The sequence below is a fragment of the Natator depressus genome, chromosome 2 (assembly GCF_965152275.1).
Source record: "Natator depressus isolate rNatDep1 chromosome 2, rNatDep2.hap1, whole genome shotgun sequence".
NCBI lineage: Eukaryota > Metazoa > Chordata > Testudines > Cheloniidae > Natator > Natator depressus.
This window is the reverse complement of record NC_134235.1, coordinates 260,557,535-260,584,614: the sequence shown is the minus strand read 5'-3', so window position 1 is coordinate 260,584,614 and position 27,080 is coordinate 260,557,535. Positions and strand designations below refer to the sequence as shown.

At 42.0% G+C, this 27,080-nt stretch overlaps 1 protein-coding gene across 1 annotated transcript in view; it reads left to right on the top strand.

Annotated features, from left to right (window-relative positions):
• The window catches only part of SMARCC1 (SWI/SNF related BAF chromatin remodeling complex subunit C1), a 184,487-nt gene that overhangs the window by 101,966 nt on the left and 55,441 nt on the right, over positions 1–27,080 (top strand). The window contains exons 20-22 of the mRNA XM_074946484.1: positions 5,786–6,044; positions 6,919–7,080; positions 24,609–24,664. Coding sequence (XP_074802585.1) covers positions 5,786–6,044; positions 6,919–7,080; positions 24,609–24,664 — 477 coding nt within the window. The remainder of the gene's footprint in view (positions 1–5,785; positions 6,045–6,918; positions 7,081–24,608; positions 24,665–27,080) is intronic.

Here is a 27,080-nt window from a genome sequence, read left to right as displayed (position 1 = left end):
ATCTGTTAGTCTCTAAGGTGCCACAAGTCCTCCTTTTCTTTTTGCGGATACAGACTAACACGGCTGCTACTCTGAAACCTTTTAGAAAAATAATAAGCAATGAAGTAGAAATTACTGAATCATATTATGCAAATATACAGCCAGTCTAGCTTTCTAATGTGATAAAGGGGGGGTATGGCCAGCAGTAATTAGATGAAATTAGGGAAAGAAATCTATAGCCTGAATATGAGGCAATTCTGCTTGATGCTGAGATCTTCTAAACGGTGGAAATGTTTTCCAAGGAAAGTAATAGAAGTCCCATTGCTTGAGACATTTAAAATTGGACAGGACAAAGCACAGGAGAACAATACCATAAAGAACAACCCTGCATTGGTGCCTGTAGTATGGACCAGATGACGAAACAGAATCTCTGATTTCCTGGATGTATTTCTCCTTTCCATGGTATCTTTAAAAAGAACCTTAGCTTTCGGTACTGATTGCCTAGTTTATGGTCTTGGACATTTCCATAATTCATGTTCCCTTCCCCTTCTGGCTTCTTAAGTTATAGTGACAGAGAACATTTGCTCTCCTCTGAACTATTAAATAGGAATTTTGTTTGTGTGGCATTTGCCCACCTAATCCTGCTTCCTACACTTTGGGTGGAGGGTACAGCAGTGGACTGAGGTCATTCTGGAGGTCTCTTTACTACACTGAACTACACTAGTTTTAAACTGCAAGAGAAACTGATTCAAAAGTTTCAACAAGGCAAAACTAAACCGCTTATAAATAATCATACAAAATAAGACCTTAGGCCACCTGGTGTGGGTGTATATCTTCAAGTTGGTCAATGCACAACGAATCTATAACATTTCAATTTTCAGCTCAGCTATCCATCTGGCTAGTCTCTTTTCACGTCTTCCAAAGTGCTCCTCATCTTGTATTTTCCCTTGCTGACTCTCAGCATTCTTGACATCCCAAAGTGTCTTGTGACAGAAGATGACCATGGCTTTGATGAAAAGAATTACAGCTGAGGCTGTTGCAGCTGCAAAAACACTTCCTTCCAGGCTTATGAGGGCAGGACTCCAGTCTGGAAAGCAATTCATTCTAGACTTCTTGAATTTAAAAACATATATGTATAGTGCTAGTAAAATGTGCTATATTTATAGTCCTGGAGACTGATGTCCTCTTTACTCACAGGACAAGTTACAGCATATTCAACACTTGTACAAGCTTCCCTCCCCTTAGTCCTAAATTGGAGTAACTGTCTCAGAGAGTGAAAGTGATAGTTCAGTCTCTGGTCCATTTAGTCCTTGACACCTCTGTTAACACTTCCAGTATCTCTTTACTTTTTGCACTTGGGTGTCTTGAAGCTCTCACAAGAGAATATTCTATCTAAACATTTGATGCACCCATCCCCATGCTATCGAAGTACCTTGTGGAAATCGGTAAGTCAAGTAGTCTATTTAAAGCTGATCTACCTTTTGGGTCTCTCCTTTTCCCTACATGTGCGGAAATGTTGTGTAAATCTTGTATCCGGGGGGAATGTAAACCAGAAAATCTTGCATGTTGTCATGAAGGTGAGGAAATTTCTGGTAGTTTGAATGTCTTGTGGAAGGCAGTTTAAAAGCCGCTAGGCTGCTGATTTCTCCTGCTCTAGACTTTCAACTTTGTAATGGATACATCCAGTCTTTTGAGTAATGCAGCTGTCATGGGAAGTCATGGATGTAGAGAGAGTGGTCACTACTGAGGTAGTCTGAGCCCAGTTTATGAGGGCTCTAACAAGAACCTTAAATAAGAACTTGTGATAAGTTCTTGAGGAATGTAATATCCACAGGATCAGGTGAAGGGCTCACATCTACCTGTTTGGAAAACAGGTTACTGCATTTAGAACTAGTTGATGTTTTTTTTCAAGGCACTAGTTGTTTCCAGGTACAGTATATTTCAGTAGTCCATCGTGAAGGTTACAAAAGGATTGGAATACTGTGCCTAAATTAATGACAGGTTTCAGAGTAGCAACCGTGTTAGTCTGTATTCGCAAAAAGGAAAGGAGTACTTGTGGCACCTTAGAGACTAACCAATTTATTTATTTAATTGGTTAGTCTCTAAGGTGCCACAAGTACTTCTTTTCTTTGTGCCTAAATTGATACCCATTTGGGTAAATTGTTGACTTGTGGCCGGTTATAGATGGAAGAAGATGGTCTGGTCCTGGGACTGGTTTTGTTCAGCATCTTTATCAGTGATCTGTATGATGGGATGAATTGCACCCTCAGCAAATTCGCAGAGACACTAAGCTGTGGGGAGAGGTAGATACGTTGGAGGGTAGGGATAGGGTCCAGAGTGACCTAGACAAATTGGAGGATTGGGCCAAAAGAAATCTGATGAGGTTCAACAAGGACAAGTGCAGAATCCTGCACTTGGGAAAGAAGAATCCCATGCACCGTTACAGGCTGGGAACTGACTGGCTAAGCAGCAGAAAAGGACTTGGGGATTACAGTGGAGGAGAAGCTGGATATGAGTCAGCAGTTTGCCCTCGTTGCCAAGAAAGCCAATGGCATATTGGGCTGTATTAGTAGGAGCATTGCTAGCGCAGATTGAGGGAAGTGATTATTCACCTCTGTTTGGCACTGGTTAGACCACACCTGGAGTATTGTGTCCAGTTTTGGTCCCCCCACTACAGAAGGGATGTGGACAAATTGGAGAGTCCAGTGGAGGGCAACGAAAATGATCAGGGGGCTGGGGCACATGACTTACAAGGAGAGGCTGAGGGAAGTGGGGTTATTTAGTCTGCAGAAGAGAAGAGCGAGGCGGGATTTGATAGCAGCCTTTAACTACCTGAAGGGGGGTTCCAAAGAGGATGGAGCTTCACTGTTCTCAGTGGTGGAAGATGACAGAACAAGAAGCAATGGTCTCAAGTTGCAGTGGGGGAGGTCTAGGTTGGATATTAGGAAACACTATTTCACTAGGAGGGTGGTGAAGCTCTGGAATGGGTTACCTAGGGAGGTGGTGGAATCTCCATCCTTAGAGGTTTTTAAGGCCAAGCTTGACAAAGCCTTGGCTGGGATGATTTATTTGGTGTTGGTCCTGCTTTGAGCAGGGGATTGGACTAGATGACCTCCTGAGGTCTCTTCCAACCCTAATATCCTATGATTCTATGGTAGATACCACTATTTGTGAATCTAGTAGCAGTGAAAGAAAGAATTAGGAGGATCCATAGGCTGCAAACTATTTTGATGAATGGAAGACAGATCCCTCATTTCAGATTGGTGACAAATTTGATTGGATCTTCAGAATACTTCCGTCTTCCACTAGCATTGTTTCCATCATGTCTAGGTTTATCTTCTCCCGGTGATTTTCATTCAGATGCTGACCCACTATTTAGGGACTGGGACATTCTGGGAGGAGAATAGGTAGAGCTGGGTGACATCTGTATGCGGTTGATAAGTGAGGCTGTACTTTCTCATGGCCTTCCCTAGTGATTTTAAATATGCATTCAGTGTGATGGAATAGAGGACAGAGTCTTGTAGTACTCCACAGTTAAGGGTTCTAGATATGAAAGTGAGGGATCCGTGAGATCACTCAGAGGAAGGATCTGTACAAACTCATAACATTAGCGCTCACCACTGCAAAGTTAAGGTGGTCCAGCAGCATCTCATAATCAGCTGTGTTGAAAGCTGATGAGAGATGACCCAGGAATCTTAGTATGGATCTTGTTTTTGTGCATGTGGTGGCTAGGAGGAAATTTTCCATCTGAGCAGCAAGTACTGTTTTTATACCATATCCTGGGGTTGGACCTTTGGTCTGACCCAGTGTGGCCGTTCTTATGGGTTAAACACCCAATTGGGAAGAGTGTTGGATATTGGCGAAGACAGGTGTAGTTGGGAGAGGGCTGTTCCCCGGCTTCTCTAAATTTGGTGACAGTGATCAACATCTTAGATACTGATCAGATCACAGAATGCTTTAAGGTAGATAGCTGACTTTTCTGTAAAGGAAGGCAATTTCATTTTGCCCGAGGAACTTTTTGCCTTTTTGGCTATCCCCAGCTGGCGGGAATCCGAATTGCATGTCGTCATTTGAATTTCCTCCACTTCTTCAAGGACTTGCTGTTGTATAACTGGACCAAGATCTGGAAAAGTTGGTTTGTCAGTGGTCCAATATCTAGTCCCCATCACTTGGGATTCCGATAAATCACTTCAGATGCAGGAGATCTTGTCCACAAAGTAGTCTTATTTAATGTGGTTCAAATACCTCTGCTTTTATCAAAGGTTAGTTAAGGGATCTAATAATCTCTCTACACTACAGTCTAATACTTCCCTCCTGAACGCAGGATTTTCTTTACCATTTATAGTCTAATAGATGGTGCTCTGTAAATATAGCAAAAAGAAAAGGAGTACTTGTGGCACCTTAGAGACTAACCAATTTATTTGAGCATAAGCTTTCGTGAGCTTATCCGATGAAGTGAGCTGTAGCTCACGAAAGCTTATGCTCAAATAAATTGGTTAGTCTCTAAGGTGCCACAAGTACTCCTTTTCTTTTTGCGAATACAGACTAACACGGCTGTTACTCTGAAACCTGTAAATATAGCCACATTGACAATCTGTTGCTTCTGCTACACCAAGGTCCTCACCTTACAACTCATGGATTCTGTCTAGTTGCCAGTGATCAAGAATGCTTCTGTAGTCTTATTTCTAGGCTGTTGAGAAAAATTAGACTTCTCTGTATAGCTCATTTCATGGTTGTATCACTGGTATCCTTCTCTATGCTGCCAAAATTATTTGCATTTACAGTGGTTTGTTACTCTGAAAACTTACAAGGATGCTATCAATTTAAAAATCAAACTCCTGTTTGAAAACTTTTACCTACCTTTTTTAGTAGATTGTAACTCAGATTATGGGGCAAAAAAAACATTTTCTCATATTTTCGTGTTTTGCTTTGTGCAGCTGACAGCACTTTGTGTACAGTCAATTGTTTACATTGTAGTAGCACCAATTAGTAATAGCCAGGCCCCATTGTGCTAGCACTGTACCCACATGAAATAAGATAGACCCTACCCCAAACGGCTTATAATTTTAGTATATGACGAGAGAGAACATAAGGAGAAACCTCATGGAGGGAAAAGGGAACCATGAAACGAATATGTTTGGTGTAAGCAACACTCTCTATTCCCTGGTATAGTCAATCAGTTTCCCCTGTTTGTGTTAGTCTTTCACACAGCAACAAGGAAAGGGAAACACTTTTAAAGTTAAGAAAATAAGACTTGTCAAAACAAAAATTAGTAGGAGTACATGAAACTACTTAATTTTGTTTTAATTAACAAGGTTTCAAGTTTATGATGTCCCTTTTAATGTGAGATAGGATTCTTCTTCAGAAATATTAACAATAACTTCCATTTCTTTCACTCCCCTTTGCTGTAGTCTGTTGTAAATGTTGGTGTGTAAATAATCTCATAATAGGTTATGTTGACTCACAAATTAAACAATTGTTTTTTAAAGTCTTCCAAGTTTTTGAGATGGTAATTAGCAAACAGAGAATCATACTTGTGTGTTTGGCGCACAGAATAAATGACGAGTATTATACTGTTTACCGGTTCTCATAGCCCATAAATTCAACTTAGTGTTTAAGTGAGAGGCCTTCCACTGTCTAAACAAGTGTTTATGAAAAATCAATGTTTATATACTCCCTTTCACATAGTTCCCCTTTCTTTATTCACTGTTCTGTTTGTCACCAGACTGAATGGCGGTGAGAACAAAAAAACGTGTGTATACGTAGCATTATTTGCCAAACAATTCTTACTCTTCCTCTGTTGCAGGCTCTGGAGATGTACAAAGATGACTGGAATAAAGTCTCTGAGCACGTTGGGAGTCGCACCCAGGATGAATGCATTCTCCACTTTCTGAGACTTCCCATAGAGGACCCTTATCTGGAGAACTCTGATGCATCCTTAGGCCCATTGGCTTACCAACCTGTACCTTTCAGCCAGTCTGGAAACCCAGTGATGAGCACTGTTGCTTTTTTGGCATCTGTGGTGGATCCTCGGGTGGCATCAGCTGCAGCTAAAGCTGCTTTAGGTATGGGGTCACCATGGCTCTCTTTCCTTATGATTTTGTCTAACCTGGTGTAACTTTGTGCTTGGTTGCTGGCTTCCTCTTGAGCTTTAGATCAGCTGCTATCTTTGGTGTTCCTTCAAAATGCAGCTAACATAAGTTGAAAACAGAAGCAAATATCTATAAAATTACTCAGGGAGGAGTTACCAGTATGGTTATTGTCTGTTTTGCATTTTACTAATGCTAGACTAGATGACGTATTGAGGTCCTCTCCAGTCCTACACTTCTATGACTCTGTGAACTATTAATTGGTTTGTAAAGCACTGTATAAGTGCCCATTATTACTTTTTTATCATCATTTTGTTTGTGTACATTACATTAACAAATACTGCTACAGTGTTTAAATCACTTATTTGGAATCTTGAACAAAAAATATGTCAATTTTGGTTCTATTAATTTTAACTTGTTGCTTTCCTGGTTGTTACGCAATCGTGATTGGATAGAATAGTTCCTGCATACTCAGTAACCGGTTATCTTATTTTCTGTAGATAGAATAAATGTGCTAGTTTGCATTTGTATAGTTTGGAAGAAATGTTCATAGAATCATAGAATATCAGGGTTGGAAGGGACCTCAGGAGGTCATCTAGTCCAACCCCCTGCTCAAAGCAGGACCAATCCCCAATTAACTGTACCTTAACTGTTAACTCTTAAGTACTGCTAACTACCACATTTAAGGGAGTAAATGAGCTTCCTTATGTTATAAGTAAGGCGGAACTTCAGAACATATTGAAAATTCACTTTGTCGTTGTATTTATTTATATGTGGGTCTGTGAAAACTGATTATTTTTGACATGTGACGTGCAGACACCATAATATTTTCTCTTTAATTCTTTAACAGAGGAATTTTCTCGGGTCCGAGAGGAGGTACCGCTGGAACTAGTTGAAGCCCATGTCAAGAAAGTGCAGGAGGCAGCGAGAACCTCTGGGAAGGTGGATCCAACATATGGACTAGAGAGCAGCTGCATTGCTGGAACAGGTCCAGATGAGCCGGAGAAGCTTGGTAGGTCATAAGTCTTGAATGCAGAAATTTTTGCAAATCAGGTTTATCTTTAGTACTTTTTATCAGAGAGAAACAAGCATATATATTTTCTATATAGAATATAGTAAAAACCTGAATCTTTTGGTCTTTAGTATACCATCTCTCTCTTCTTTGGCCCCACCCTCACTTCTTCTGTCCCTTTTAGGTCAGAAAGAGACCTAGACAATTATAGAACAAATTGTCAGCAATAAGTCTTGCATATAGCTTATCATAAATCAGTTTTGTGTTAACAATTCCAGAAATGTTGAAGCTAAAGGTAGGACACATTTGTCTTTAGCAAAATTAGAAGTTAGTGTTTAATAGCATTTAGGGTCTTTTGAATATAAACCTTTTTATAATATACAGCTTTCCTGCAGGGAACTTGGACTACATTGTAAATGTTGCCCATTTATTTCTAATGCTAACATTTCAATATAGAAAGTTTTCAGTTTTTCCTCATGGAAAAATCTTAAACATTTATATAAAAGTGTAAGTAACAGGTAGTTGACATGACTCTTTGGTAGTTGTTGTTAGGTGTGTGTTAGACCGAACAATACTCTTATTGACACAGTAACTGATATACACAATTGTAAAAAAATAAAAGGAGACCGGATAAAAGTGTATAACGTAATGGATGGTTTACAAAAGATAGATTGGGAGCTTCTGTTCTCCCATTCTCATAACACAAGAACAAGAGGACGCTGAGTGAAATTAAAAGATGGGAAATTGAGAACCAATAAAGAAATTCCTTTTCACACAACACATAGTGAGACTGTAACTCATTGCCACAGGAAGTTGTTGAGGCCAAGAGTTTAGCAAGGTTCAGAAGGGATTATATAGGTAATTAGACTATCCAGAGTTGTCATAATAAATTATAACCATTTAGGAAGGAATATTAAATTGCACGTTTCAGGGTTTAAGCCAATGTCTATCAGGAGTTGGGATGAAACCTAGTCTGGGGGGCAGATTATCCCACATCTGCCTACTGCAGAGTTCTTGCACCTACCTCTGAAGCCTTCGATACTGGACAAGATGGACTTTGGTTCAGATCCAGAATGGCACTTCATATGTTCCTATTTAGAAGACTCAAAGTGAAAACCCCATCACTTGAGAGAGATAAAAGCCGACTAAGCAAAACAATTAAATATTCGAGAGGGAACAATTCTGCATTAACCCCACTGGTAGTAAGGTTGGTTCAGACAGGATGAGACATAATGCCTTCCGTCTCTATGGAAGTTACGATAAAACCAACTGGATTGTATGGTTTTGTCAAAATGTAAGTACAGAATACCCCTGCTGGAAAGAAGAAAAAGAATAATTACATAATATTTTTTCTTCATCTCCACTCTGTTTTCATGACTTCCTGCCTGATTGTGTTCTGGATACGGTGTTAGACAACAGTAATGATGAGAAAACATTATTTCATTAGACCTGAACTGCACATGGACAATGTGTATTGGCTAGTGGTGCTTTCGTGTTGCATAGTTTGGGCCATTCTTAGTTTTTTGAAAACTGTAATGTACTTGTAACTGTCACAGTTGAGCTGAGTTTCTAATGTGTGGCGAATGCTCTTGCTTATTGAGTTACTTCAGTAGATACTCTGGCATATAAGACTAATATTTTAGGCTATGATTATTCATGCTACACAAATTGTCATCTGTAGCCCAAATGTGTAGAAGCTAAGCGGCTGTTTCAACGTCCTAGAATACATGGAAAATCCCTGTTTGAATCCCCTTTCCACTAAAAACTAACTTCTATTTAAATCACATTCTTAAATAGAGAATGTAAATTGTATAACTTAGTTTTTGATTTAGTTCCTTAAGCCCTGCAGCATAGCTGCTCTTATTTCTTCCATTTGGTTTACTGCAGTGTGCCCACAGGGACTCTGCTATATACCTACTAAAATGCAAAAAGATTTTAATCTTTAAACACTCAGTAAAGATCTGGCAGCACTGTTAATGTTTGTCAGTAAATTTTTAATATCTCAAAATCTCTGTTCAGCATTGGTTGGCTAGTGTCTTGTTCATCCTACCACAAATAATTTGTGAGTGAATTTAGGGTTTGTGCTAATGAAGCATGTCTTGTACCAGATAAAGTTGAGCATAGTGTAATCTGGGTAGCGTGCAAGCTTTGTCTCAAGCTCTGCCAGAACACCTCAGGCCTTACCTGCCATATCCCCCGTTACTCCAGACCTGAGAAGAGAGTACAGAATTGTGTGGTGGTTTTTTGAGGTGGGTTCATAGGAACTGAGAGCACAATAAGACACTCAACACCTACCTCTCTAAGTCTCATTCCGTAGCTGAAGTAGGTATATGTGTACCATGTATGCTGCTTATTTTTAAAAAGTATGTAGATTTAAATTGGACAGTGTTTAGTTTAAGCTAAAAATACTGCAGAATACCCCCTAAATTTCACATTAGACTTCTCAGATTTTTTTTTTTAATAATAAACTGAAATTAGCAAGCTATTCCATAGTGCTCTGTCACCTCTTGTCAGTTCCACATGGTGGAGCAGGGCAGAGCTGACTTGGAGGAGCATAGAACTCTGAAATGACGTGACAAATACATGCTGAAAAATAAACATCATGGCATCTGGAATATCTCCTTCTCCCTCTCTGTGTCGCATTGTTTTGTCATGTGGAATTGACAGGAGGCGTTATAGCCCTCTAAATCCATTAAAGGGGGAATAGTTTTATTTTTCTTATCTGAGTCTCAGGTAAAACAAATCTAGGTATTTTCTAGCTTGGATTGAGGTTAAATTAGTGGTTATATTAAAATAATCACTGGACTTAAGCCTATTTTAGCTGGAGTGTTACAGTTTTCTAGTAAGTCTTGCCCAGCAGGATTTGAGACTACAGGAGTGGACTTCTCTGGGGCCTGAGCCATGCAATTCCTTAGTCGTACATCATTAGTATGTGACGCTGGCCTGTCAGTTGCCCTTTTCTCAAAAGGATACCCACTAGTTGCAAATACAGGTTTTGTGGCCTTTGCCATTTAATAAGGGGATGTGGAAAACAGACAACCATAATATGATTCTTGTAGACTGGGTTCTATAACTAATACTGGCCTGTTATAGTTAATGCGATTTGTATTGGGCTGTGATTAATGGAATAAATTAGGACAACAGCAGACAGTTCTCCCTGGGGGAGCTTCACAACAAGAGTTAACTGGGTCACTCGACAATCTGCATGGCCTTCCACCTCAAAACAGCTTTGCAATGGAGGACACAGAGGAAGAATCTACCAAGGTTGCACTTGCTGTAGTGTTTTTAATAAGCTAAAGTACATCTGCATGGCATACGCCTACTGAAAAAGCTAGCTGTCCTTGCATGACTAGAACTGAAGTATTATACCTAAATGTCACACTTGAAAACTAAATTATCTATATAGGAATACACTGTAATTTAGGTTCATTAATTGATGTAGTCTAATTATAGCTCCACTAGTCTTTTGAAAATTGTGTTTTTTATATTGATATATTTCAGTGTCATGTGGGAAATGTGATTGGAATAGACTGTGAGAGCTGCTGTTAGTCTAGAATTCTGACCTGTAATAACCTTTGTGGTTTGCTGTATTCAAAGCTGACAACCAGATTCCTTTACATCGATATGTAGAGCCATTGTAAACAATTATAGAGTTTACGTGGATCAGATTAAATGGTTAACATGATAGATGCCATGAGTCAAGGACATCCAGAATTCCTCTTCCGAATGCACTGGGAGCCCTCATCTTAGGGATTTTTGTTCACTGTTACCTTTAAGAGCAGAATCAAGCCCTTAATAATCAGCCTTGTCTTCCTGTATTTCATGGTTTTTAAACCATGTTTTTAAACCAGTTTTGTTTGCACACATACTTTGCAAGATGCACATTGATGTTGCCCAGATGCACCGTGGGCAGGATTAAGTTCTAATTGCTTGTACAAAGAGCCACTTGAATGCTAGAATCTTAAAGGTACAGCCAACTCCACTCTGGACAGATGCAAGATGTCCAGACAAAAGCAGTTTCCCAAACCAACACTCATATGTTTGTGCTATCTTGTAAGCAGTACAAAAGTTAACCTTTGCATACATTCTTCAGGGTCTCTCTTGCTCTGCTCCAAACATTCCTGTCCCCATATCCAGTAACAGCCCTACACTTTCTCCTCCCTGTCAGTCCCTGCCCACACATCTCTTGAGTTTCAGGTTTTTGGAGCAGTGAGGCATCATATCTGAGTGTTAGGTGAGTGTGGGGAGGAGGGAGAAAAGAGCACCACCCAGCACCAGCAATCCCCAGCATTCTTGTGTCAAGCCCTCCTGCTCAACATCTGCCCCACTTCTAGCGGAGAGCACCTCATCTAGCCCCCAAAACCTCCTACTGTATCTTCAGATGACCCAAACACCACAATCAATTTTTGTCTGCAAAAGATTCTTTTTATAAAGACTTACTGTGGTGGAATCCAAGAAAGTTGAGGTCATGAACCCAAGAAGGTAAAGAACTACTAGATTTGATCACTGACCAGTTGACTGGGCACAGCCCTATATATTACTCCACAGTGATGTTTACATACTTTGCAGCCGGGTACAGCCTTTGCCCATTTATATTAAACTTCACAAATGTTTTAATTAATAAAGTGCACGGTAACTTTAATTGGAGATTTCAGTTTGAATGATGATGGTGAATGTTGAGTTTCCTGGGAGGAGTTATAGTACTTTGTCCTTGTGTAATGGCTTCCATTTAAGGATCTCAAAGCACTACACCAAAGATTAAGCAAATCTCCGTTCTGTTTTGTTCTGTTTTATACAGTTTCTGATCCTTCCCTCATTACTGTTCTATCTAAGTCCCTTCCAGCAGTGGTTTGTTCTTTCACTTTTCCACTTCACACAGGAAAATTTTGTGTGCACTACAGTGTGTTGCTTTGGTATGGTTGTGGTGGGGTTTTTTGTGTGTTTTTAGTGCTGTGTGTGTTAGAGAAGGCAGGTCGTAAAAGTTCAGCTTACACTTGGAGTGGTAGGTGCTGAGATTTGTGATGGCCCTTAGTTCCTGTTGGACCTTGTTCTGTGGTTTCAGACCAGCCCTGGGAAAGCTCTGTCTTCTGCACAATCTTTGCCCTTGTTGTAAAAAGTTCCATTGTGCCTGAGGAGTGGAATTGTCTATCTTGTTGTCCTCTGAGAGGGTTGGGTGATCTTTCTGCTATGCCCAGGCCATTGAGTGCCTTGAGGATAACAACCAAGTCCCTGAACTTAATATGATATTCTAAGGGAAGCCAATTTAGAGAGCAGAGGACAGGTCTGATGTGCTCATGTTAGCCTGTGTTGCTGAGGAGATGCACTTCAGCATTTTGTACTAGTTGGAGTTAACTAAGAGTTGAAGGTTTGTTGCCCAAGTATATTGCATTGCTGCTGTCCAGACAGGGAGGTGACAAAGGTATGTATAACAGAGGCCAGGTAGCTGTCTGCCTGGATGTGATGAAGTCTCCTAGCCATATGTCAAGCCAAGTGTATGGCATTATCCGTGTTTTGCAGGTAAGAGACTCACCTCCCCAAGATTAAACACAGTCAGGACTAAGACCCAGGAGCCTTTGCTCTGACCACAGGAGCGCACAGTTCTGAGTTTTATCATGTCTGTAATTCCCCCCCACCCCAAAAAAAAGTATTCAGGAAATTCTAGTCTGACTTACTTTGGTTGTTACAATTACAAATGAATTGGTATTGAACTTCATCAGTGGAGTAGCTTCCTTGTGGGTTTGGCCACTTTTCATCATCTCTCTTCTGGGTCTGTTGAGTCAAGTTGGATTGAGTTTATTGAACAATAGTGTAGGTTTCCATAAAGACTAAAAAAAAAAAAAAAACAGGAGCAGGTTGTGAGCCCACTCCTAACCCTCTACCAGGAAGGCCAATGGACTCCCTTTAGTCTGGTCCTATTCATCGACCTGTCTGGCATGAGTAGCCCTATCAGGAGTTATGCTCCCATCAAGATAGCTCTCAGGATTATGGGCGGACTCAAGCCTTTCAGCCATGTCAAGACACAGTCCCTGGGACTGATGTAGAAGAGGTCTGATGTTTCACATGTCTTGGCAACACTGTAAGTACCACAGATGGAACCAGTGAAAACATTAAAGCCAGAACAGTGAAAGCCAGCCATGCCTTTTGTAACTCTAAAGCTGAAGAAACAGAAATCTTGTCCTCCAAACTAAACTTAGAGTCTTGAACGCTATTGTAACATTAGTCTTACTCTGTGGCACTGAAACTTGGAGATGACTTCTTCGAGTGATGTCCCCATGGGTGCTCCACTGTAGTTCCTTCTCTGCTTTACCTACAGTGGACTCCCAAGGGGGGGGACATCTCAAAAAAACTCAGTTACCACACCAGTTGAGTAACCCTCTCTTCTTCTTCGAGTGATGTCTCCACAGGTGCTCCACTGTAGATACAGCACAGGAGGAACTACTGTGGAGCACCCATGGGGAAACACATGTTGAAGAACCTCAGTTAGTGCACAAGGTGAGTAACCCTCTCTTATTAAGACCTTACTACCTAAACTCCAGGCTTCCATAAACAGTTTTTAGACAATTCTTCAATATCGGATGACCAGAAAAAAAATCACAAATTACAGAACAAAAATAGAGATGGCTTGGACATACATGAAGGAAAGACCCAAATAACATAAGACAGGCATTGGACTGGAACCCACAGGTCAAGATGCAACAAGGTAGACCAAGGAAATGCACAATAGAAACAGAACTGAAAGTTCTCAAAATGATATGGGAGGAAACTAAGAGACTGGCAAAGATGGAAGCCAGTGGTGAATATGTGGAGTACAGAGGCAAAAGAGAGAGAGGGTGTGTTAAACTTCACCACCCTTGTTTTTATGAATGATTTCGCCGCAGTTCCTATTGTGTCTGTGCACTTGAAAGTTTCACAGGCAGATTAAACATAGATAACGGTGGTCATTTATTTTACCTCCTGTATTTTTGGCAGGCAGTGATTTCCCTTTCATCTCAGTGTGTGATTTGACTAAATGCAAACATTGCTAAAATGAACAGTCTTGGAATATTTTACTTATTTATGTCCTTGCCAAGACCTCTCTCAGCTAATATAGTGCCTTTTGAGGACTGGTGATAACTAAGGCTACGTTTTAGTCATGCGTATTTTTAGTAAAAGTCATGGACAGGTCACGAGCTGTAAACAGAAAAGGAGGATTTGTGGCACCTTAGACTAACAAATCTATTTGAGCATAAGCTTTCATGAGCTACAGCTCACTTCATTGGATGCATTCAGTGTAAACAGAAATTCATGGGCCCGTGACCTGTCCAAGACTTTTACTAAAAATACCCACCCTGACTAAAACTTGGGCGGGAGTGGGGGCCACCGCTGGTGCTGGGGGAGGTGACCCGGGTCCCCCGTGGGTGCTGGGGGAGGTAGGGTTGGCGGGGCTGGCAGGGGCTTCCTACCCAACTCCGCATCCCTGCAGCTCCTAGGCAGTGGAGGAAGGGGCCAGGGCAGGGGCTCCTCCGCTGCTCCAGCCACAAGCTCCAGCTGCCGTAGCTCCCATTGGCCAGGAACTGCAGCTAATGGGAGCTGCGGGTGTGGGCAGCATGCGGTGCGGAGACCCCACACCCCTCATCTAGGAGCTTCAGGGGGGCCCCCCACCCCAGGTAAGCGTGCCCCCCCCCCCTGCACTCTCCAAACCCCTGTCCCCTAGTCCTGAGCCCTCTCCCACACATCCAAACTACTGCTGCTGGCCCTCACCAGCCACTGCAGTGGTCATGGAAAGTCACGGAATCCGTGACCTCCGTGACACTTGCAGCCTTAGTGATAACTATCCATCCTTTCTTATAACTGACTCGTGCAGTGTTCACAACTGCTGCTCAAGCTTTCAGTGAACTACCCACTCTCCTCTGGGGAAAGAGTGCCGTTTGTCATGTTGAGCATGTAGAAGTGTCACAGAGTACAAGTATGGGAAGCACTAACTGTTGTGCGTTCCTCCCTTTCACTGAGCGTGGAGGAAAAAACGGTGCTAGTTAGTAGCAGGATTGCCATACATTTGAGCCCGCTAATCAGTCCAACCACATCTGCCTTTTCATTGCTGATACCTTGTTTATCCAGAATCAATTTAGTATTCATATTAAAGAGTGTGTTATAATGAACTGTGTAAATGGGTCCTATCTGTGAAAACAAAGGGGGCCAACTTGTTCTCAGGGCACCTGTGAATTACTAAGTTTAAACACATTTTAAAGATAACTTTGCATTGATGCATTCTGCTTTATTGTTCTACTGATAAGAGTGGGGAGTTTATTTATCTGGCAAGGCTGTCTCATGTAGCTTGCAGACAATCTGATTAGAGAAATTAAACAAAGGTCAGACACTTTTAATTTCCCTGTTGACTTGAAGTCTGTTTCCCTTCTCTAGTTGTAGGGTTAAATGGGGCTTCCTGAGAAGCCAGTCATAGGTTCCTCATCACTAACCAATAGGTGTTGATACCTAACTAGGCAGAGCTCCCTGTTCTTGAGGGTTGTGTTTTACCTTTAAGACTAGGAACGTCTGATTCCTGGGGTGTGGGTGAGGTGTGCTTTTCGGCTGGAAGTGCTGGGCTCCTCCTTGGGATGATGCCTTGCATTGCTTGGTAGCCATCTACCTTTTGCTGCTTAAGAACCATAATTTACTGATTCTGAAGGGAGAGCCATATAGTTTTTCTCCTCACAAAAGATGATTGCTGTGGTGCAGGACCTGCTAAAGAGGATTGTGACAGTGGAGACCCTTGTGGCCCTGTAAGAGGGACTACCAAGCACTCCCTGTAGAAGGAAAGGAAGGTTATCACTATCAGTTTGTGTTGTGGACACCCATGCTCCAGAGGGCTAATTCCCATCTAAATTGTCAGTTTTGTATATTCTTCATTAACCTGGTCAGATTTTTGCTTCTGGTTGGCAGCAAAATCAATAAAGGCCATGTCTGTATCTTCCTGGAATACAGGCATCCTTTATTTTATAATTTGTATCCAGAGTATCAAAATATGATGTTTTCAGGTCCACATACTGTCACGGAGTCCCCAGGCAATGCTCTGGAACTGCTCCCTACGAAGCCAGTCAAGACTCTGGTGAAGTTTCCTCTCTCTGAGCAGACTGTCTTCAGGGCAAACAGCTCACACAGCTTGCACCTTCCTGGGTCTGACCTCGGAGCATTCAGCATCCTCTGCCCCTCCGTGCGCTTCCCACAGTGAATCCGCCCACGCGGGGTCCTGGAGAAGCCAAAGGGTCCTGCACCCCAATTCCGCAGTCAGACGTCTAACCCTGATATTCTGTGATTTTTAGTCAGCCAGTAAAACAAAGGTTTATTAGATGACAGGAACATGGTCTAAAACAGAGCTTGTAGGTACAGAGAACAGGACCCCTCAGCTGGGTCCATTCTGGGGGACAGAGAGCCAGACAACCACGCCTGTACTTCACTCCTCTTCCCCAGCCAGCCCAAACTGAAACTCTCTCCAGCCCCTCCTCCTCTGGGCTTTGTCCCTTTCCCAGGCCAGGAGGTCACCTGATTCCTTTGTTCTCCAACCCTTTAGCTCTCATCTTGCAGAGGGGAAGGGCCAGGCCATCGGTGTCGGCCATTCTCTGTGTCCAGACCCCTGCACACACCTGCCCTCTAGGGCTCTGCAATGATCATACACCCTTATCCCACCACTAGATACTTAAGAACTGCATAGGGGAAACTGAGGCACCCCCACACTATTCAGAGAAAACATTAAGAACAGTCCCACTTTGTCACACATACCTTTCACGTTTGGATGTCATATTTATATTTTTTACAGGAGTCCAGTCTCCTTATTGCATTAACTTCATTTTAAAATTCCCACTACTATGGTAGTTAAAATGGCTTAAAACGTAGAGATAGAAACCTGCATGAACTCAGATAAATTAAATTCAGTTTGCCCTGACACTCATAGCAGAGACTTTTTCAGTTTCCCTTTTCATTTCATTCATTTAGTATTCCTGCATGCACCCATCAGTATAAGCAGAAAATGTAAATGGTTCATGCCAGCTGGAGGCCTACAGTCACAACACTGTCACTGCAAATAATGGCTCCGCAGCGAATGCGATAAGACAATTTTCAAAAACCATCAACTACTACCTGGCTAAACTTGTCATACTGACTTCTTTATTTTTTATTAAAACAAAAATTTATTATTACAGTCACTACCAGACAACCTAGGTTACATCAGGAATTATAAACGTGTGAAAATGCAATTTATAATGAAACTTAAGATATTTTCTTAGTAACCGAACGTATCCATGTTTAGTCTCATCACAGAGGGGAATATATTTTTGGAAGTTTCAGGAAAATTCTTTTAGTTTTATAATGCAAGGGAGGGTGGGGAAAAACAAAACTTATAGTGGGGAAAGTGTAAGATGAATTTGTGCACTTTTTTTTGTTGCTGAATCTTAAAATGTAAGGTATTTCTGGCAGTCTAGTCACACTGAGAACTAGTCCTTTACTTTGCAGCAAATACATGAGTTACAATTTAAAAAGTAAACAACATGAGAACTGTGATGTTGCCTCAATACAACATTATAACTAATAAATGCATAGATTTAAATGTAGAAAACTTTTCCATAGGCTATTTGCAACTCAGAAATATTCTTTTTAAAAGAATAAATGTGTTTTATGAGTGAAATTTTTATGCCACTGCACAGTTGGCATGCTATGCTGGGGGGAGCCTTTCTCCTGCAGATCTGATGGGCTACACCAGCTCAAAAGGGTGTATATAGTACTTGCTGCAAGAGCACAATGAAGTATTGGTTGCGGATGTGAACTCCACAAGCACAATAGAGTAACTGCAAGGAGTTTGCAAAATCAAACCAAAGAGCTCTGGATTTTTGTGCAGGTGAGTTAGAGAAGAACCGGAACAAATCTAAATGCTCAATAGCAAAGTAAAGTTCAGTCACATTGCTTGTATGGTAGATTTTCTGTTCATTGACTGCATCTTACACTGACACTGTAACTTGATAGGAAACTGCTTAACAGAATGGGATGGAGTACTGTGTATTAGTGAGAGCATGATACCTGGCACTCAGGACTCTTTAGCTCACAGACATTGGGCAACTAACTTAACTTGTGTGTCTTCGGGCAAGTCCCCACTACAGCGCTGCATCGGCATAGCTATACCTCCCGTCGGCATAATTACTCTACCTCGGAGAAGCGGAAGCTATGTCAGTGGGAGAGCGTCTCCTGCTGACATAGCCCAGTGTGGAGACGTGAAACTTGTGTCACTTGGGGGGAGGGGGCTTTTTCAGACCCCAGAGCAGCGCAAGTTATATTGACTTAGGCTGTAGTGTAAACCCGCCCTTAGTTTTCCCATTTGTAAATCGGAGGTAATTCATACTACACAAATACCTGGGGAATCTTGTTTAATGTTTGTAAAGACCTAATAGATCCTTTGATAGCAGGTGCTATAGAAATGCAAAGTATGTTTGTAATAGTGTGCTTGATGGGTAAAACTAGAAAGGGCAAAGGACTGGAGAATATGCTGTAGGAAGCAATGCTGAAGTAGCCCCCTAAGGGTGAAGTAAATAGGGATTAATGAGCATCATCACTCTCTAATTTCTCTGGTTTATTGGACTACAATGTATCTGTTACCCAAGTGGTGACCACCATTTTTCTGAAAAGCGTCATCCTAAGAATTTTGTTATTTTGAAACAATTACATATTTAATGTTTTTTGGTTGCCAAGTCAGCATTAAAGCAAGATGGAAAGTTAATTTTACACAGGGGAGAGAGGAACATGCAGTACTGTTGTGTGTAAAGAAAGAAAACCTGTGTACATGGTGTATATTACTTTTCAATGTTATGGTGGCTACCAGCAATAGCCCACATGATTATTTTAATTATAACCTTTTATTATCACATGCAATTCAGACTGTATAAATAGCAGGGAGTACTTTTGTCAACCTGTGAAATTTCATACTGCTGAGCAAAGCGATATTGGTCATTCTGACTGGGAGATCTACAGGAATCAAAACTTCAGAATTGCTTCACTGTTCTCCGCCATCCTATTTTCTAATCAGTCGTTTTTGTTTTGTACATAATGTAGCATCCTGTTTTGCTGCTTTTGCACATGAATTCCTTCAGTTCCTCTGTACTGAAAGATACTTGGGAGTTTTAAGCTCTAACTAAGCTGCACTTAAACAGAATTTTATATATTGTTTCTGTAGAATTTTCTGGTTTGAGGTTATTAGCTTTACTTCCCATTAAACACACCACTCTCAGTTCCCTATTCTTTGGCTCTTACTATGTTTCAACGGAGAGACTGAAACTTCCTATCACTGCCACTCCTTTTACCAAAAAGAGTCACACTTTCAAGCACAGTCTGGAATTCTGCTCTTAGGCTGCGGACAAGAGTCTCTGAGACTATCTAATCTGTCTCTTCCCTATGTCATTGCTAGGCTACCAAATAATAACCCTTCCTGAACAGATTCTCTCCTTTTAAGAGGGCATATTGACCAGTCTGTAACATGGTTTGAATCCCCTCTCAGTGGACAAAGGCAGATACTTCAGAAGGGCAGAGTTGTCTGTCCCAGATAAGATCAATTGAAAAATGATAAAATGTTTTTTCTCTTATTTCTAGTTCTTCTTACATCATAGTTTTTTTCTAATATGTGAAGAATTAATTTGTGACACATCATCACTGAAATTATTGCTGCATGTTAGAGACCAAGCTGTCTTCACCAGCTCTGTTTTAGAACAGACTTGTACTATCATTAGAGTGGGAATTTTTTTTTAATCAAAACATTTTGCATCAACGAATACCTTATATTGAGATTTATGTAGCTGGGTTGAGTGGTGTTAATTATTCCTGCATGCTTGAGATCAGCCTGCAGTGCCCAACACCTTTATATGTAAAGGCGTGGCACCATGGGTCAAAGCCTGTGATCTAACTCTAAGAATTTCTCTTTAATGCCTCATAGAGCCTTTGGGTACGTATGTATGGTGCTGGAGACTCCGCTCTGGAGGTTTTCAGATACCTTATGGGATTCAGTCTTGAGGGGTATGCTGTTCCTCTTGTTACATGCTGACATTCCCCTCTCCTCTCTGTGTATTTGCAGTATTTTAGGTGTTTCTGAACCTTCTAAATAAATATGTGCAAAACATCATTGACAATTAAAGTCCGTGATGAAGTCCAAATAAAGCTTTGTAATATTCTGGCTCTGTATGTATACTTTTCCTATCCCAAAGAGCCCAATCTTTATTAGTGGAAACTTTGCATAAAGATTCATTAAAAGAATAGCTTAATTTAAATGAACTGGGGGGTGGCATCAAGAAACCTATCCTAAGGACAAGTGTATGAAGGTTTAAGTAGCTTGAAATGAGACTAATTGCTGTTAAAACATTCATACTTTTTAGAGATATCCATGCATCTAACACTGGTAACAATTTTACTGACTTTTTTTTCCCTCAACATTTCAACTTTTCTCCATGTTGTTGTCTCCTGCATACTGTTGATTAGATTATTGTGCAACATGACGCTCTTTGTAGATCTCATGGTTGGATGGGATAGTAAGATAACTGGGCAATAATTATTTTAGCAGCAAGTTTCTAACTAAACAGAACCTGGTTGAGTTTTTGATGAGACAGCTAAGCTATTTTTGTTGTTATATAGCACCCACAGTGTAAAAGGTGCTTCGCATACATATAGAGAGGGAAGGTCTCTGGCCCGAAGAGCTTACAGTCTAACCAGACAGCAAGTGGTCAACTACAACAAAAAACAAGTGATTTGAACAGTGAACTCATATTAAACTCACACATCTTTTCATTTTTTTTTTAAATGTTCGTGTCATGCAGCCGTAGTTAGAGGCTCCCCAAGCTACTATGTTTGGGACCCATCCTAGATCAGTGTGCGCTTAAGCTTCCCTTCGTCTCAGCGGGCTGCAACATTGTCTCTTCCCTTGGCCTCTCTGGCACATTTCCTGGGCACAGGATCTCTGTCTGTTACCCCTTCACAGAAGTGGGACCCTGTGGCCAATGTCCTAGGCCCCCAGGGCTAGTGCTGATTTCCTAGATTCCCCAGTTGCTTAAGTCCTTTCCCAGAGTTCCTGCCTTGTGGGCACTCAAGTTTTACAGATCTCTTAGGGGCATGTGAGAGTGAAAGCGAATGACACACAAGCTTTGTATGGGTTTGAAAAAAAAAGTCGCCCTTCACTTTTGTTAGCACAAGAAATATATAGATTTCGACAAAACAAAAACCACATACCCGCATTTCCCTGCCTCAGTTTCTCACCACTCTTGAGCATTCTTTGGGTTTAGGTCAGAGTCCTCTAAGGAGTGCAGAATCCTACCTCCTGCATGTGGCTTCTCCTCCAAATCATGGAGTTTCTCTCTAGTGCAGTCTGTTTCCTTCTTCCTGGAGTGGTTCCACAATAAAACAAGACCCCTTTGCTACAAAAACATGCCCCTCTGTTCACCTTCCCTACCCAAGCTTCCTCATGTCTCCATGATTTTTCCTTAAGTCTGTCACGTTCTGTGGCTTTTAAAACGCAACGGTAACACCTGTTTGTTCTTTGTTGTGCTACTGTGAAAATTCTACTGCTTTAAATCTGTCCTGCAGAAACATTTGGTCAGCCTAGTTTCCCGTCTTCAGCCATCTCATTGGTACTGAAGTGCTCTCACTTGAATGGGGGACATCAAGGTTTGACCACCTTCCATTGCCCTTGGTCTGGGGAATGGGTGACACACCCCTGACAACGTGGCTGACTCCACTAACCTTGAGGCATTTCAGTGAGCAATTTCATAAGATCAGCCAGAACTCATAAGTCATACATAAATTCCTGAAATCATCAAAGTTCTATTGTCTGTTTTAGCACTTCTTTGAGGGTATGCCTAGGTCTTGTAGCCCTTTTGAAATAAATGCTTTGAGGAACAAGATCTGGAGATGGGAGACATGAAGGGGCCAGTTAGTCATGAACAATGGTCCTAGAAATCCATTTGCCACAGAAAAACATGAATTTGCGTTTATTTAGAAAATCTTTAGTTTTTACATTTTGTGAAAAAATAAAAACATATACAGTGGAACCCCAATTATCCAGTCTAATTGGGAGCAGGGCCAGATCGGATAATCAGGAGGCTGGATGGGGCTCCAGCTGTCAGTCCTGGGCGGCGAGGCTTGGGCTGTAAGCTTAAAAATTGTAAATATATTGGTAAATCATTGCATTCAACTGATACTCCTATATATTGTGGCTAGGGAAACTAAAGTTCAGCATTTCATTTGAATCATGGGAAAACATGAATTTTTGTGGGGGGTTTTATCAGAGAATTTTGCACTTTTTTTTAATCACTGAAAACTAGGGTCCCTGGTCATGAAGGTTAGGCAAAGAAACTGTGGTTATAGGGAGTGAAAAGACCTGCAAATGCTAGGGCAGGGAAATAATGAGAGGCTTTCTTGTGAATGCTTGATGCTTTAACACTGTTTGTAGAGTTGCTAGAATTTTGTGTGAGAATATTTTTACAGCGCATAAATGACTCTTCTACTGTCAGATTTGAATAACATGATAAAATTAGACTCTGATAGTGTTTTGATCACCTGCAAATTGGAAATAAAGTCTCCTACTGACTTTCCATGCATGCTGACATTTGTGTGCGTAGGGTTCATAAAGCAATTCAGGAAGTTTATGTTGAGCAGTGATGACCACTCTTGTAATACAAGATGTTCTTAGGTGAGGCTGGTCTTGCATGCCTGAGCTGTGGACCATCTACACAGACAAATAGACTACATTGGCAGAGCATGTTGTTAGAATTCTGTTGGTTGACTATCATATAACATGGATTGAACATGTTACAGAATTGCGGTGTATCCTTGGCCTTTTACAGGTGTGCAATGGTTCGAGTTTTGTCTGCATGGGCAAACTATGTATCTTCATAGCTAAATTAAAATTTTGTCATGGTTATTTTTAGTAAAAGTCAAGGACAGGTCACGGGTAATAAACAAAAATTAACAGAAGCCCATGACCTATCCGTGACTTTTACTAAACTAAAAATAATGGGGGCAGGAGGTCTGACTGAAGCCCAAGTGGGGGAAGAGAGCCTGAGCCACACTGTTGGGGGTTGGGGTGTCCAGCACCTGCCTCTGTGGCAGTTCCACGGACCCCTCACCGCAGCCTCAGTGGCTCAGAGCTCTGGGGCCCCCCCACTGCTCCAGGGGCCCCCTGCAGCCGCTGACAGCTCTGGCACCACTGCTCTGGGGCTGGAGCAGAAAATGTCTGAGGTCTCTGAAAGTCACAGAATCCGTGCCTTTGTGACATAATCTTATCCTTATGCATAGCTATTTTAATATTGTTGGCCTCACGTACCCCAGCTGGCCAAACCTGCAAAGGTGAAGCAATGTTTAAACCTGAGTTTTAAACTACGGCTATAGCATAATGTATCGTGCTGCCAAATCTCCCATGTGTCCAGTGTTATGAAGCTTTCTTGAATCTTTCTAAAGAACTGTTTTATTTATTTAGGTGGAACAAATGGGCCAAAGTTATTAACAACCCGGTCACTGTCCGACATTAAACAGTGTTAAACATGGTCCAGGGTTTGGCATTCAGAGACCTCAGCCTGCTTAGTACCATGGCGCAAACATAATTGAAAATTATTTTAACCTTCTATTAAAGATAAAGAAAAGAAAAAAAAACAGTTAAAGCATTTGAAATGTGAAGAATTAAGTAAAGCTTTTATTGTAACATGATTTGCTCCCTTTAGCTGGAGAGAGTTTTAGAAGGAAAAACCTCTTGTTTGACAGTCTCTTAGATATTATTAAAGAGGGCAATAACTGTCCCTCTAGGAAAAAGAAAATGGTAGTTGAAATGAGCTGGAGCTACTACTGTTAAAGTCAGATCCCATTTCATCCCAGGTGGTGTCTGGGATTCAGCTGGAGCCAATAGAAGTGGGAGTATTATCTGGGTCCCTCTCTCTGGCCTGGTCTGGTCAGGACATCTTTCAGGATTAGATAATGAAGGCCTGGGACCCCAGAAGATGGTGGGGGTGGCAGCCATGATGGTGAAGTTTGCTTCAGTATCCTCTGTCTGTTCTGTCACTCAATCTTTTTTCTGTTCTTTGTCCTCCTTACCCCTCCTCCTCCCCTTATTTCCCAAAAAAGTCTTCCTTTCAGGACCCCTCATTATTTTTGTCCACCAATTAGACCTTATTTCTGACACACTAATTTTGGTTCATTAACTTCTGGGTCCACATCATTTGTTTTTAACAGGTATAATTACAGCAGTCCTTGGATTATATGAACATGGCCTTTTTAGTTTAAACTAATCCAGTTTCTCTGTCTGGTTTTCTTGCACCTACTCCCATCAACTCCTGTTGTTATAGGTTGTGACATCTTATGAACTTACACTCACTTTTTACAGTTAAACTCACAATTAAGGTAAATTTGTAAGCCCAATTACCACAACAGAACAGAGTAGGACATTTCAGTTAGGCCTGTAATTAATTTTCAAGCATAATAAATGGTGGATATGGCACTTTTAACCACTCTGCTTTATGTACTTATATTTCTTCTCACAGATGGAGTTGAAGAAGAAAAAATGGAAACTGAGACAGATGGGCAACAGTCAGAAAAGGTAAAAGTCTGAGATTTGTCTCTGATACAGGTTTCAGAGTAACAGCCGTGTTAGTCTGTATTCGCAAAAAGAAAAGGAGTACTTGTGGCACCTTAGAGACTCCGATGAAGTGAGCTGTAGCTCACGAAAGCTTATGCTCAAATAAATTGGTTAGTCTCTAAGGTGCCACAAGTACTCCTTTTCTTTTTGTCTCTGATACAGTGATTCTTTTCATGAAGTTCACAAGTCTGAGTTATTTGTGTTACAGTAGCACCTAGAGACCTTAATCAAAGATTGGGGCCCATTGTGCTAGTCACTGTGCAAATGCATAATGAAAAGATGGGCCTTACCCCAGGTGACTTAAATTTTAGTAAAGAGCTCCTTGTTCTCAGGCTCATCATGTGCAGAGTGAATTGAACACTGCTGTCATAGGAGTGCTCCCCTGCAAGTTTGTTGCTGAGCAAAGTGGGAAGAGATGTCAGTATCTCTTCCTGCCCTTTCTAGCCATGAGGAAAGGGGCTGAAGAAGGGTCAAAGTGGAGGTCAGGTTTAATTGTAGAACCATAGAAAAACTGCAGCAGCCCATCCTGACATGTTGCAACATTTTTCTTGTAGTGTTGGATTGATGAGTCTGACTCCTGATCGTGCAGTGCTGTGATGTTTTCAGCTCTGCACAGTTTAATTCAGTGAGAAATTGGCTGTTCAAGATTAAGTACCTTTGCTCTAATCTGACACAAGATCAGTAAAGAGAAATCATAGTCCTCAAAGAACCATTCCTAATTTTTGAATTTAGTGTAACTCAATTGTGTTGGACTGCCAAGTGCTCAGAGTAACCTATTTTTATAGCACAAATATAAACTGAGAGACACTGAGAGGATGAAAGACAGAAAAGGGTTCTTGTATTTCCCTTCTGGGTGCCAGCTGGAGTTGGATTGGCAACCTGAGTGAAGCCATTTATTCATAGTTTCATCACAGACAATGACAATGCAAGCTACCCTCCTTTGTCTAGTGAATGTGACTCAACTCTGATTTAGAGCTTGAACCTAAGCCTATGATAGTCAGTGGCAAAACAGTCATTGGCCTCAGTGTGTGCAGGATCAAACCCTTAGTGACAAGCTGCCTAAGAATGAGAGAGGAGTTCAGCCTGTTTATTCAGGCTTTCATCTTCTCCTACTGAGAGTGTCAGCAAAAGAAGATGATTGCAATGATGGGTTTTGTGATATAAATAAATGTCCTCTAAGATCTAGACTGTGACTAGCAGCTCCTTTCAAATAGGTCACAGAACTGTAAAGTGGTAATGGCAATGACTTCTGGGCAGTAGTGACTTGCACTAAATTCAAACTAGTCCTCTAGAACTGATACATCATTTTCTTGAATACACAATAACTACATTCTGTCTGCAGTTACCTGTGATACTTTCCTGTTACCCCGCTTTTTCAGTCAAATGAATGAAACACCAGTGCTTAAATTAAGGACATGTCTACACTACAGTCTTAAATCGACCTGTGTTAGGTCGACTTACAGCCATCCCAGTAATTGCTGTGGTGGCTGATATCCACGCTACCCTCCTTCTGTTGTTGGTGTGCGTCCTCACCAGGAGCACTTCCACTAGCTGAAAAGGGACAGCATAGGGGGGCTGAGAGCCAGGGCTCTCAGCTCTGCACAGGTCCCCACTGCGGGCTTCTCTCCTTCAGCGGGGAGATCTATGCCCAGAGTCTGGTCGGCTGCAGTGCTCCCTGCGGGGAGCCAGGACCCTGGGGTACAGCACGGCTCCCAGCGGGGCGCCTGGGCAGCCGCCCAAGCCAGGAGCCTGGTTGACAGCCCAGCTTGGAACAAAGACCCAGAGACTAGGGCCGGATTAACTCTCCTGTGGGCACAGGGCTATTAGATTTTGTGGGGTCCCTGTATACAAGTCTTTTTCCTTGGAGGGAGTTTGGTGCAGGAGGCAGCTGGGGCAGGGGATTGGGGTGCAGGAGGTGGTGTGGGGTCTGGCAGGGAGTTTGGGTGCAGGAGGGGATTCTGATCTGGGGCAGGGGGTTGACGTGCGGGTGTGAGGTGCAGGCTCCGGCTGGGAGGCGCTTACCACAAGCGGCTTCCGGCCAACAGCGCAGCAGGGATCAGGCTGCATGCCTGCTATAGCCTCATGCCCGCTCCTGGAAGCGGCTGGCTGCTAGCACATCTCTGCTCACCCTTTGCGGGGAGGGGAACAGCAGGTCTCTATATGCTGCCTTCCCCTGCAAGCAGCCCCGCTGCGCCCGCCCCCCCCCCCCCCCCGGTAGCTACAGGGAGCTGCGGGAACAGTGCTGGGGGCAGGGGCAGCGCGCAGAACCACCTTCCACCCCACCCCCGCCAGGGGCTGCAGAGACATGCCAGCAACCAGCCGCTTCCAGGAACTTCCATGGGGCTATGGAAGGCAGCCTGCCTGAGCACCCCTTTTA